At 42.6% G+C, this 14332-nt stretch overlaps 1 protein-coding gene across 1 annotated transcript in view; it reads right to left on the minus strand.

Moving 5' to 3' along the window:
- Positions 1–5242: 5242 nt before the first annotated feature.
- Positions 5243–14332, minus strand: part of ALDH16A1 (aldehyde dehydrogenase 16 family member A1) — a 123426-nt gene continuing 114336 nt past the window's right edge. The window contains exons 16-17 of the mRNA XM_075328598.1: positions 7264–7389; positions 5243–7062 (exon numbers count right to left, since the gene is read on the minus strand). Of these exons, the coding sequence (XP_075184713.1) occupies positions 6889–7062; positions 7264–7389 (300 nt within the window). The 3' untranslated portion in view covers positions 5243–6888. The remainder of the gene's footprint in view (positions 7063–7263; positions 7390–14332) is intronic.

A 14332-nucleotide genomic window follows, 5' to 3' on the forward strand; every position in this document is an offset into this window, starting at 1 on the left:
GCCCAGCAAGAATCCAATAGGCTGCCACATCAGTGATTCTTTACCAGGTGCTGGGAAAAGGAGGGAGCGTGTGCCTTATCTGTATCCCGAGTCCGATGCACATTTTCGGCGCCAGTAGGGTCAGGGTGGGAGGAGCGCCTGGGAAAGGGAGCGGGGTCCGTAAGGTATCTGATGATATCCGATTTGTGTGGCCCTAGAGGACACCGGAGGGCAGTTTTCCACTTCATTTTGGTGATGTGGGTAGCTAGTGAAAACTGGTGGTCGGCGGTAGGATAGCAGATCATCCAGTAGGCGCCATGTCCAGGCCACGCCATAATTATGTTTTATGTTCTTTATTGATCATTTATATTTAATTTGTTTTTTAATCCCCATACATATTCTGATAGCCATAACGTTTTTATTTTTCCACCAACAGAGCCCATATTAGGGCTTGTTTTTGCATGGGACAAGTTAAGATTTCCAGGGATACCATTTTTATTCTTTACGTATGACCTTTTGATGAGCTTTTTCTTGCAGGTCAGTACCATGAAATATCAATACTTTTGTTTTTTTCCTTCGTGTTCACTTTACAGGATAAATAATGTGACACTTATAATGCATGTCATTCAAGACTTGGTGATACCAAACATCAGTACTTTTCGATTTTACATAAAAGATGTTTTTCATGATTTTTTTGTTTTTAAATTTGCATGAATTTTAGGATTTTTTTTTTTTTTAACATTTACTTGGTCTGAATATTTTTCACGCTGATTACTGGTCTCATGGACTGCAACACTTACTGCTGGACCTGGTTAGGGTGAGTAAACCATTTTTTTTTAAAAAAACATGTTGTAGCTAGGAGACAGGGGTTTTCTGAAATGGGAAATCCCTGTTAATGCAAATGTCACTCACCAGATATCACAATTTAAACTGCATACTTTAGTAAATAGATCTATTAGACCTGATGAGGCTGGTGGGCTTACTATGGGGAACGATGTGGAAATGATTGTAATAATACTCAAATAAAAGTGATCATTTTAAAAATTAGGCAGGGAAACTTTCACAAAGGATTATACAGCACTGTGACATAGATTTAAAAAGCTATTAACCTGCAGATATGGGGTTAATCGGCAGGTTAATAGCATTCTGACACTGCAGTGTCAGCACTGAGAACCCCACTGCCGGGAGGAAAAGAGCTTTAGCCACCCCCCCGGATATGGCTGCCACAAAGTACCAAAGAGGATGCTAAATCAGTGTCCTGGAAATCTGATTGTTCATCTTGCGCATGCGCAGCTCTTTCCATTCTCTTTTGTGGGTGTTTTGAATAAAGCTGTGCAAGTGCATGCTGCAGTATTCAGAAATCTTGTGAAAATGGAAAAAGTCGCGCATGCGCAAGCACTAGAGGTAAACGAAAAGATTTAAAGGATCCTCACAAGTCAAGGCGGTCTTGTTTATGTCAGACAATCAAAATGACTGCTGGAACACCATTGTAAATGTGAACAGGGTGCTAGCCAAAAAATACATAATCTATATGAAGTAAAAGCTGCACACCAAATTCAGAGTAATATGAAGAAGCATAACTGCTTTATGATACATAAAGAATGAAAAATACAACTAGCCATATGAAAAATGGAAAAAAAAATTTTTTGGTGATATTGCATAACTGCTGAGGATTATTTTGAAAAAAAGAGATCTTTAGCTAATGTATTGATCAATTCATTACTGCCCCATAACCACTTCACGGTAATCTCTTATTTATGGGGATTGCTCTGCAGTATTCAGAACTTGACTAAAAATGGAGAAGGTTGAGCATGTGGAGTCCCTAGAGATGACCAAAAAAGATTTGGAGGATTCTCACAAGTCAAGGTGGTCGTGTTTATGCCAGAGGTGCACAGGATTCTGACATTTGCATGCCAGTTGAGGAAGTTCCCGGGACCTAGATATGGCTGTCACAAAGTACCAAAGTGGACACTGAACCACTGTCCTGCAAAACTGTTTGCTCTTTCATTCTTTTCTTTGAAAGTTCTGAATATAACTGTGCAAGTGAACTCTGCAGTACAGAACTCTTCTAAAAATAGAGAAAGTCGCGCATGCGCAATGATTAGTGATGATCAAAAATATTTGCACTACCCGGACTGGTGTCTGCATTCGTACTCTGGAATATCCTTGGCCGGAACATCGGACGTGCCCAAGATGCCGCCATTCAAGTTCCTTCTGACGAAATTTGCAGGACGTTGGTGCCAAGGAGTACTAACATGGACACAGGACTTGTGTCCTTTAAATCTTTCAGCTCACCTATGGCAGTCACCGTTTCCATCCTCATCGCTTGTGCTAATGGTTGGGCGCTACCGGTTCAGTGAGGGTGTTACAGTTCCAGCAGAAATCAGACCAAACGTACAAGAAAATATCCACTACCCTTCATGAAATGCAATCAGAAAATCATACTTGGCTTTAGTGTTATCAGCACAAAGTTCCAATGTGTTTAATGGCCAACACGGGTCCCAATATTAGTGCACTGCAGGATGCAGCAGATTAAAGCGGAGGTGGCACAGGTGCCAAATTCTGGTGGAAATACCAATCACACACTGACCATTCATGGAGGAGATTGCCTTGTGTTGTAAATGCACGTGGATGAGACCTTACAGTCCCGAGCATCAGATAGATATGGGATGGTAAGCTGAAGAGGTTTCCATTGATTAAGCGACACACCTGTGCCCCAAAGGAAGCTGAACTGTGAAAATCAGGGTCAGGTAGATTCCTGGGTGTGACGACTTTGAAATGCCTGGATGGACCTCGCCTCTTGGAGAAGATTTATGGCTTTGATCCTTCACTTAATTTCTATCTGTTCTGGAGGAGCGACAATTGTCAGCGTAACAGCCTGGAGGGATACATGATCTCCGGGAATATGCCATCACGCTTGGATGGAGGAGCTCCAAGTAGGACTTTCTGGTTGGCTACGTAACATCTATATGACTCAACAGAGCAACACGGCGTAGAAAAATACCTGGGATCTAATGGATACAGTCTCAGTCTTAGCCGGTAATCCAGCCAAATCAGATAACGGATGACCATTTTTATACAGTGCTGAAGTACATCTCTTATTGTGCTTTACCTACTGGTGTAAGGAGACTTATCGGTCCTGTTGTGCTCTATTACATGGTCTATAAGTCTCCTTACACCAGCATGTTAGGCATGTATCTCACAGCCTGGAGGGATACATAATCTCCGGGAGTATTCTATCATGTTTGGATGGAGGAGCTCCAAGTAGGACTTTCTAGTCTGCAACGTAATATCTATATGACTCAACAGAGCAACATACCTGGGATAAAAGGGATAAGGTCTCAGTCTTAGCCTCTCACCCAGCCAAATCAGATAAAAGATGACAATTTCAATACAGTGCTGTAGTCTAACATATTTTTGTGCTTAACCTACCGGTGTAAGGAGACTTATAGGCCAAGTAATGCTTTATTGCATGGCCTATAAGTCTCCTTACACCAGAATGTTCGGCATTTTACTCACAGCCTGGAGGGATACATGATCTCTGGGAATATTCTCTCATGCTTGGATGGAGGAGCTCCAAGTAGGACTTTCTGGTCTGCCACGTAATATCTATATGACTCAACAGAGCAACATGGTGGCGTAGTAAAGATCTAAGGCAGTGTTTCTCAACTCTAGTCCTCAAGACCCACCAACAGATCATGTTTTGATATTTTCCTCAATATTAGAAAGGGAATAATTCCATCACCTGTGCAACCTTAAGGAAATCCTGAAAGCCTGCTTGAGGAAAACCTGAAAACATAATCTGTTGGTGGGTCTTGAGGACTGGAGTTGAGAAACACTGATATAAGGGATATGGTCTCAGTCTAAAGGCTGCTTTACACCAGACAATCTATCGTGCGATAGATCATCGGGGTCACGGTTTTTGTGACGCACATCCGGCATCGCTGGCGATGCCGGCCTGTGTGACACCTCCTAGCGACGCAGTATCGCTCACAAATCGTGAGTCGGGTACTGCTCGTTAGGTTCCATAATATCGTTTAATTTGGTTGATCATCGTTTCCGTGGTAGCACACGCCGCTCCGTGTGACACCACAGGAACGATGACCAGCTCACCTGCCTCCCGCGGCCGCCGCCGGCTCTATGTGGAAGGAAGGAGGTGGGCGGGATGTTTACATCCTGCTCATCTCCGCCCCTCCGCTTCTATTGGCCGGCGGCCGTGTGACGTCGCTGTGACGCCGAACGTCCCTCCCACTTCAGGAAGTGGACGTTCGCCGCCCACAGCGAGGTCGCACGAGAGGTAAGTATGTGTGACGGGGGTTACTGACTTTGTGCTACACGGGCAGCGATTTGCCCGTGACGCAGAAAGGACGGGGGCGGGTACGATCGATTGTGAAATCGCACAATCGATCGTACCATGTAAAGCAGGCTTTAGCTTCTCACCCAGCCAAATCAGATAAGTGATGACAATTTCTATTCAGTGCTGAGGTCTAACATCTCTTCTTACTGGTGTAAGGAGACTTAATGGCCATGTAATGCTCTACTGTATGGCTTATAAGTCTCCTTACACCAGCATGTTAGACATGTTACTCACAGCCTGGAGGGATACATGATCTCGGGGAATATTCTCTCATGCTTGGATGGAGGAGCTCCAAGTAGGACTTTCTGGTCTGCCACGTAATATCTATATGAGTCAACACAACACTGCATAGTAAAAAACCTGATATCTAAGGCATCAAGTCTCAGTCTTAGCCTCTCACCCAGCCAAATTAGATAAGTAATGACAATTTCCATACAGTGCTGAGAGCTAATGCTTCTTCTTGTGCCTTACCTACCGGTGTAAGGAGACTTATAGGCCATATAGTAGAGCATTACTTGGCTTATAAGTCTCCTTACACCAGCATGTAAAGCAGGTCACTCTCCACAAGGAGACATTACTCCTTAGACCCTAATCAGATGCTTCTCCTACAGCCAAATCAGATCTCTTGCTTTGCACTGATGACCGGTAAAATGCTGCCACAATCATCTCCAGACATTATGTTAGCTTATGTTGGTGCCTTTTGAAAATTGTTATAGACCGTATTCACATACTGGCAAAAAAAAAAAGAGGTCTGTGTTCTTTAAAAAATAAGCTAAGCGTCCATACCAGACGTCAACCATGGACAGGTGTGAAACAAATCTTCAAAGAAGCTGACATTTTTTTTTTTTACTAATATTAAATAAACCGTTAAGGAAAAGGTGCAAAAAATACTAAAAACTTGCACGATTTTCTTTGAAATGTATAATTTTATTGTATATCCAAAATTTTGGTCGAAATGTTTCACCAAAGGACCAATAATTTCACTCCGCTACCACCCTCCATGGTATACATTGCTTCAGAAAACGGCTGGCTCCTTTGCAAATGTTGGGAGAAATATAGACCCCAATAAAAGCCAATTGAAGTGGTATAAAACATAAGATATTTGAGGAATGATACAGTTATTTTTTGGGATATCTGCTGACTAGCTAATAAGTGTTGAGGGAAACGGAGATCCAGCCAAAAAATATCTACATCCACCTTAAAGGTATTGCTTTCCTCTGCAAGCAGTGCACTCTTGTCCACGAGTTGTTTCCAGTCTAGCAACCCATCTCCATTAAAGGGAATGGAATTTAAAGGGGATGTCCAGTCTTGTATTAAAAGTCTGTTGTCAGTTCTAAATCCTTATAGTGTGCACACTGCACACTGTCAGGATTCTCTGCTATTGCGGAAGTGACAGCAGTATGTGATTTGTATACTACCAACCACATTCATGCTAGACGTGATCTAGAGAAGCTGAGCAAGTCTAGTTGGCACCTGACCGTATATATGCAAATCACATACCTGCAGTCAGGAAGCAATACTGGTGAATCCTGACAGTGTGCGGTGTGCACACTGTAAGGATTTAGAGGTCTTCAGACTTTTTTTTTTTTTTAACCCTAGAACGCATACCTGGGGCCTCACAGGCCTGCTAGGTTACTTGTTTTCTATTGTAGATTTCTATGGTTGTGCATTCTAGGGTTTACAGACCAGACAACCCCTTTAACACATTAGATTTCTTCTGCAAACAGCGCCATTTTTGTCCATGGGTTGTTTCCAGTCTACCACCCTATCTCCATTAAAGGGAATGGAAGTTAAAAGGAGGAGATGTCCAGTCTTGTAAAAAAAAGCCTGTTGTCAGATCTGAATTCTTATATTGCGCACACTGCACACTGTCAGGATTCTCCACTATTGCTGGAGTGACAGCAGTATGTGATTTGTATACTTCCGGCCATGTTCTTGTTAGATGTGCTCAACTTCAGCCAATTTACTTGCATGTAGCAAACCAGAACAAGTCTAGTTGGCACCTGACCGTATATATACAAATCGCATACTTGCAGTCACGTGACTGGCAGCAATACCGGTGAATCTTGACAGTGTGTGGTGTGGACACTGTAAGGATTAAGAGGTCTTCATAATTTTATTAAAAGACGAGACACCCCTTTAACACCTTATTTTACAGTCTAATGTCTATGAAGGCCTCTTGATAGTCCCCTGATGGATGATGTTGGGTACAGAGAGATTCTGGCTGTTCACCGGTGACATCAACCACTGCCACATAATTCTCATAAAGATCACAAGAGCTCCTCTGAACCGAGTGTTTCTGCGTATAGGGAGTCCCTAAGAGATAGCCGTTTAATATATATGGCCAGCTTTGGTAGCAATACTATACACCCCCCCATGGACATAAGTGGTGTCGATTTTGGGAGCAAGCAGCCTTTTTTTTTACTGGTCTCCTAAAACCCCTTTAAAAAGGAGGCACAAAATGTGTGAAGGGTTTACTAGTCCTTGGAAATGCATTGAGGTATGACTTGTAAGACATCGGGTCCCCTGATGGCGATAAGGCTTGCACCGGGTTAGTTGGCAAATATCTCCCCCATAGGTATCCAGATATTTTTGCACTGTGTGGCGTGATACAGGAACTCTTCTCCTCCTCCCTCCTGGGGGTCCTCCCAGTCTCTGGCCAGCCCGTAGTTTACCCACGTCCGCTTACAGTTTTCCGCAGACGACCATTCCATGAATTTCGATCCCTGTCGAAAGTGAAAATGAAACTGAATAGTTACGAGCCCCGGACAGCAGTGTGCAGAGAACAGGTGCTGGCGAGTTGAGTCCATCCCCAATTGTAGAAAATGGATGCGACCTTGCCGTCATGACTGCTATGAGCAAAGCTCAGTGTGAAGACCGCACGATGAAAAGGAAAAAGGACATATGGTAAGAATAAACCGTCTTACCTGCTCAGATCCAAAGTACCACATGGCCTGTACATCTTGGTGCTCCACTAGATATTTGGACAAATGGTCCCGTCCACCGGTGAGTATATTTACCACCCCTCCTGGAAGGTCTGAGGTATCAAATACCTGAGAAAAACATAAACCGCAACAATCAGTGTCAGAGATGTACATCTAATAAAGTCCAACGGGAATTACTGGAAGCACCAAATTGTTTTCCTGCAGGGCCAAAAAGACTGACTAAACCTTTGGATATTTTACTACATGTTAAAAGCCCTTTACTTCTGTTCTGTGAGCAGTATACTATATGGATAACATGAGAGTGCAGTGTATATATAGTCGTGAGCAGTACAGTACATGTAGGACAAGTAGTGGGCAATACAGTACATGTAGGACAAGTAGTGAGCAATACAGTACATGTAGGACAAGTAGTGGGCAATACAGTACATGTAGGACAAGTAGTGGGCAATACAGTACATGTATGACAAGTAGTGGGCAATACAGTACATGTAGGACAAGTAGTGAGCAATACAGTACATGTAGGACAAGTAGTGAGCAATGCAGTACATGTAGGACAAGTAGTGGGCAATACAGTACATGTAGGACAAGTAGTGGGCAATACAGTACATGTATGACAAGTAGTGGGCAATACAGTACATGTATGACAAGTAGTGAGCAATACAGTACATGTATGACAAGTAGTGAGCAGTACAGTACATGTAGGACAAGTAGTGGGCAATACAGTACATGTATGACAAGTAGTGGGCAATACAGTACATGTAGGACAAGTAGTGAGCAATACAGTACATGTATGACAAGTAGTGGGCAATACAGTACATGTATGACAAGTAGTGAGCAATACAGTACATGTATGACAAGTAGTGGGCAATAGAGTACATGTATGACAAGTAGTGAGCAGTACAGTACATGTAGGACAAGTAGTGGGCAATACAGTACATGTAGGACAAGTAGTGGGCAATACAGTACATGTAGGACAAGTAGTGAGCAATACAGTACATGTATGACAAGTAGTGGGCAATACAGTACATGTAGGACAAGTAGTGGGCAATACAGTACATGTAGGACAAGTAGTGAGCAATACAGTACATGTATGACAAGTAGTGGGCAATACAGTACATGTAGGACAAGTAGTGGGCAATACAGTACATGTAGGACAAGTAGTGAGCAATACAGTACATGTAGGACAAGTAGTGAGCAATACAGTACATGTAGGACAAGTAGTGAGCAATACAGTACATGTAGGACAAGTAGTGGGCAATACAGTACATGTAGGACAAGTAGTGGGCAATACAGTACATGTATGACAAGTAGTGGGCAATAGAGTACATGTATGACAAGTAGTGAGCAGTACAGTACATGTATGACAAGTAGTGGGCAATACAGTACATGTATGACAAGTAGGGAGCAGTACCGTACATGTAGGACAAGTAGTGAGCAATACAGTACATGTAGGACCAGTAGTGAGCAATACAGTACATGTAGGAAAAGTAGTGAGCAATACAGTACATGTAGGACAAGTAGTGAGCAATACAGTACATGTAGGACAAGTAGTGAGCAATACAGTACATATAGGACAAGTAGTGAGCAATACAGTACATGTAGGACAAGTAGTGAGCAATACAGTACATGTAGGACAAGTAGTGAGCAATACAGTACATGTAGGACAAGTAGTGGGCAATACAGTACATGTAGGACAAGTAGTGGGCAATACAGTACATGTAGGACAAGTAGTGAGCAATACAGTACATGTATGACAAGTAGTGAGCAATACAGTACATGTATGACAAGTAGTGGGCAATACAGTACATGTAGGACAAGTAGTGGGCAATACAGTACATGTAGGACAAGTAGTGAGCAATACAGTACATGTATGACAAGTAGTGGGCAATACAGTACATGTAGGACAAGTAGTGGGCAATACAGTACATGTAGGACAAGTAGTGAGCAATACAGTACATGTATGACAAGTAGTGGGCAATACAGTACATTTAGGACAAGTAGTGGGCAATACAGTACATGTAGGACAAGTAGTGAGCAATACAGTACATGTAGGACAAGTAGTGAGCAATACAGTACATGTAGGACAAGTAGTGAGCAATACAGTACATGTAGGACAAGTAGTGGGCAATACAGTACATGTAGGACAAGTAGTGGGCAATACAGTACATGTATGACAAGTAGTGGGCAATACAGTACATGTAGGACAAGTAGTGAGCAGTACAGTACATGTAGGACAAGTAGTGGGCAATACAGTACATGTAGGACCAGTAGTGAGCAATACAGTACATGTATGACAAGTAGTGAGCAATACAGTACATGTATGACAAGTAGTGAGCAATACAGTACATGTATGACAAGTAGTGGGCAATAGAGTACATGTATGACAAGTAGTGGGCAATACAGTACATGTATGACAAGTAGTGAGCAATACAGTACATGTATGACAAGTAGTGGGCAATAGAGTACATGTATGACAAGTAGTGGGCAATACAGTACATGTATGACAAGTAGTGAGCAATACAGTACATGTATGACAAGTAGTGGGCAATAGAGTACATGTATGACAAGTAGTGGGCAATACAGTACATGTATGACAAGTAGGGAGCAGTACAGTACATGTAGGACAAGTAGTGAGCAATACAGTACATGTAGGACCAGTAGTGAGCAATACAGTACATGTAGGAAAAGTAGTGAGCAATACAGTACATGTAGGACAAGTAGTGAGCAATACAGTACATGTAGGACAAGTAGTGAGCAATACAGTACATGTATGACAAGTAGTGGGCAATACAGTACATGTACGACAAGTAGTGAGCAAAACAGTACATATAGGACAAGTAGTGAGCAATACAGTACATGTAGGACAAGTAGTGAGCAATACAGTACATGTACGACAAGTAGTGAGCAAAACAGTACATATAGGACAAGTAGTGAGCAATACAGTACATGTAGGACAAGTAGTGGGCAATACAGTACGTGTAGGACAAGTAGTGAGCAATACAGTACATGTAGTACAAGTAATGAGCAATGTAATAAAGATAGTGAGCATTACAGTATATGTAGTACAGGTAGAGAGCAGTACAGCACAGGTAGTACAGGTAGAGAGCAATACAGTACATGTCGTACAGGTAGGGAGCAGTACAGTACATGTCGTACAGGTAGAGAGCAGTACAGCACAGGTAGTACAGGTAGAGAGCAATACAGTACATGTCGTACAGGTAGAGAGCAGTACAGTACATGTCGTACAGGTAGAGAGCAGTACAGCACAGGTAGTACAGGTAGAGAGCAATACAGTACATGTCGTACAGGTAGGGAGCTGTACAGTACATGTAGTACTGGTAGGGAGCAGGACAGTACATGTATATGACATAGTTACATAGTTACTTAGGTTGAAAAAAAGACCTAGGTCCATCTAGTTCAACCTTCCTCCACCAGTTCTACATTTAGTCACTAAGTCATTTATAACCAACAATGTTTTGTGTACTGAGGAAATCATCCAGCCCTTTTTTAAAAGCTGTTATAGTATCTGCCATTACTACCTCTTGTGGTAGGGCATTCCACAGTCTGACTGCTCTAACTGTAAAGAACCCTTTCCTATTTAGGTGTCGGAATCGCTTTTCTTCCACTCGCAGTGAGTGCCACCTGGTCCTTAGTACTGTCTTCGGAAGAAATAAGTTATGTGCCAGTCCTTTATATTGACCACACATGTATTTATACATATAAATCAGATTTCCTCTGAGACGTCTTTTTTCTAAGCTAAACATATCTCACTTTTCCAACCTGTCATCATACGGGCGGCCTCCATTCCTTGTAATAGTCTAGTTGCCTGCCTTTGAACTGACTCTAACTTCTGAATGTCCTTTTTAAAATGTGGAGCCCAAAACTGGATCCCGTATTCCAGATGTGGCCTTACAAGTGATTTATAGAGGGGTAACAATACGTTGGGATCACGGGATCTAATCTCTCTTTTTATACACCCTAGAATCTTGTTTGCTTTTGCAGCTGCTGCTTGACATTGAGTGCTGCTGCTCAGCTTATTTGTAATGAGAATACCCAAGTCCTTCTCCTGTTCTGTAGTCCCGAGTTTACTTCCATTTAATGTATACGCAGCTATAGGATTACTCCGTCCTAGGTGCATTACTTTACATTTATCAACATTAAATCTCATTTGCCAAGTATCTGCCCATTCTGACATCTTATCCAGATCTTTTTGTAATATTGTACTATCCAGGTCAGTTTTTAATATCCTACATAGTTTGGTGTCATCGGCAAAGACTGACACTTTACTATCAATCCCATCCACAAGGTCATTAATAAAGAGAGTAAAAAGAATCGGTCCAAGCACAGATCCCTGCGGCCCCCACTGCTGACTATAGCCCATTTAGAGAATGTACCATTTATGACTACTCTTTGTTTCCTATCTTTTAGCCAATTCCTTACCCAGGTGCATATAGTTTCCCCTAGTCCTTGCTTCTGGAGCTTTAGTATAAGGCTATTATGTGGTACAGTATCAAATGCCTTTGCAAAGTCCAAATAAATCCCATCAGCTGCATTACCAATATCCAGGTTTGCACTTACCCCCTCATAGAACCCCAACAGGTTGGTTAGACACGACTTATCTTTCATGAATCCATGCTGTTTGTCAGTTATCATATTATTTTCTGCAATATATTTTAGCATGTCATCCCTTAAAATGCCCTCAAAAACTTTGCATACTACTGATGTCAGGCTTACTGGACGGTAGTTGCCTGGATCTACCTGGATCTACCCTGACAGTTTATATTTATACTGTACTACATGTCCTGTACTGCTCCCTACCTGTACTACATGTACTGTACTGCTCCCTACCTGTACTACATGTCCTGTACTGCTCCCTACCTGTACTACATGTCCTGTACTGCTCCCTACCTGTACTACATGTACTGTACTGCTCCCTACCTGTACTACATGTCCTGTACTGCTCCCTACCTGTACTACATGTCCTGTACTGCTCCCTACCTGTACTACATGTACTGTACTGCTCCCTACCTGTACTACATGTACTGTTCTGCTCCCTACCTGTACTACATGTCCTGTACTGCTCCCTACCTGTACTACATGTCCTGTACTGCTCCCTACCTGTACTACATGTCCTGTACTGCTCCCTACCTGTACTACATGTCCTGTACTGCTCCCTACCTGTACTACATGTACTGTACTGCTCCCTACCTGTACTACATGTACTGTTCTGCTCCCTACCTGTACTACATGTCCTGTACTGCTCCCTACCTGTACTACATGTACTGTACTGCTCCCTACCTGTACTACATGTCCTGTACTGCTCCCTACCTGTACTACATGTACTGTACTGCTCCCTACCTGTACTACATGTACTGTACAGCTCCCTACCTGTACTACATTTACTGTTCTGCTCTCTACCTGTACTACATGTCCTGTACTGCTCCCTACCTGTACTACATGTCCTGTACTGCTCCCTACCTGTACTACATGTCCTGTACTGCTCCCTACCTGTACTACATGTCCTGTACTGCTCCCTACCTGTACTACATGTACTGTTCTGCTCCCTACCTGTACTACATGTACTGTACAGCTCCCTACCTGTACTACATTTACTGTTCTGCTCTCTACCTGTACTACATGTCCTGTACTGCTCCCTACCTGTACTACATGTCCTGTACTGCTCCCTACCTGTACTACATGTCCTGTACTGCTCCCTACCTGTACTACATGTCCTGTACTGCTCCCTACCTGTACTACATGTACTGTTCTGCTCCCTACCTGTACTACGTGTACTTTACCGCTGTTTGGTTGTGCTACATCTACTATGCATTTTATAAGTATTATAAGTAATGTACTGCTCAGTACATATACATGTGATACAGGGGGAAAGCTTTCAGCACATATAGCACAGGTACTACAAGTAGGAATGAGTACAGTGTAGATGGTGCTGGTAGCGCACAGTGTATGTAACGCAGGAAGTCAGCAATACAAGCACATAGTACAGGTATGTAGCAGCACAGTACATGTAATACAGGTGTGGGGCAGTATTACTGATTGGTAGCAATACAGTACACATATGTAGTATTGGGAGACGCGCTACAGAACATATAGTACTGGTGGAATAAGTAAAGAAGTCCAGCATGTCCGGTTAGTAAAAAAAAATAAATCTCTTTTATTGCATTGGTCTAGCAGTATCTACTGAAATAGAGAATATTAGTATATTTCACCCGGGGGGGTGCATATTATAATTGGCTATATAGTATCAGTACAGATCAGAACATGTTCTCCCCCGATCACTAAGTGTTTACTATGGAAATCCCCTCATTGATGGCGTCTCCGGCACGGGCCCTTCTTCAGTGTCCAGTTACTCTGGCTCAGGAGGGAGCATCGCAAGGTGACATTTTACACATTTTAGTAACCTGATACTATTTCGGAAAAAAAAGGCTATATATAAATTGTCGTGCGCTCCTACACAGTGTATATACAGTATGTAGTCAGTATATACACAGGGTGGTCCAAAAGTAGGTGGACAGTATGTGTCATAGGATTATCAAACATGGTGTAAAGTGAAACTGACTCAGTTGCCCTTAGCAACCAATCAGATTCCACTTTGCATTCTTCACAGACTCTTTGGAAAATGAAAGGTGGAATCTGATTGGTTGCTAAGGGCAACTGAGTCAGTTTCACTTTACACCATGTTTGATAACCCTATTACACATACTGTCCACTTACTTTTGGACCACCCTGTGTATGTGGACACACGCTCACGAGGAACCATCCCCACTACTGGGCAGAAGTGCGGAATATATCATTGAAGATGAAAAGTGCAACAAAACCACCAAAATGTGATAATTCCAGTCTAAATATCAGAACACAGTGTATAAATAGCGCATTGCTTGCAGGTCGGCGTGTTACATTGTGTCCACACATAACCTCACAACCACAGCTTCTTCTGCGGAGATCACACATGGGTTTTCCCTTTTGTGCCTTTGCACTTAGGGGATTTTGCAGGCTTGTACTTTCATTTTACCTTTTTATTACCCTACGGTCA

This window comes from Anomaloglossus baeobatrachus, chromosome 11, assembly GCF_048569485.1.
Source record: "Anomaloglossus baeobatrachus isolate aAnoBae1 chromosome 11, aAnoBae1.hap1, whole genome shotgun sequence".
NCBI lineage: Eukaryota > Metazoa > Chordata > Amphibia > Anura > Aromobatidae > Anomaloglossus > Anomaloglossus baeobatrachus.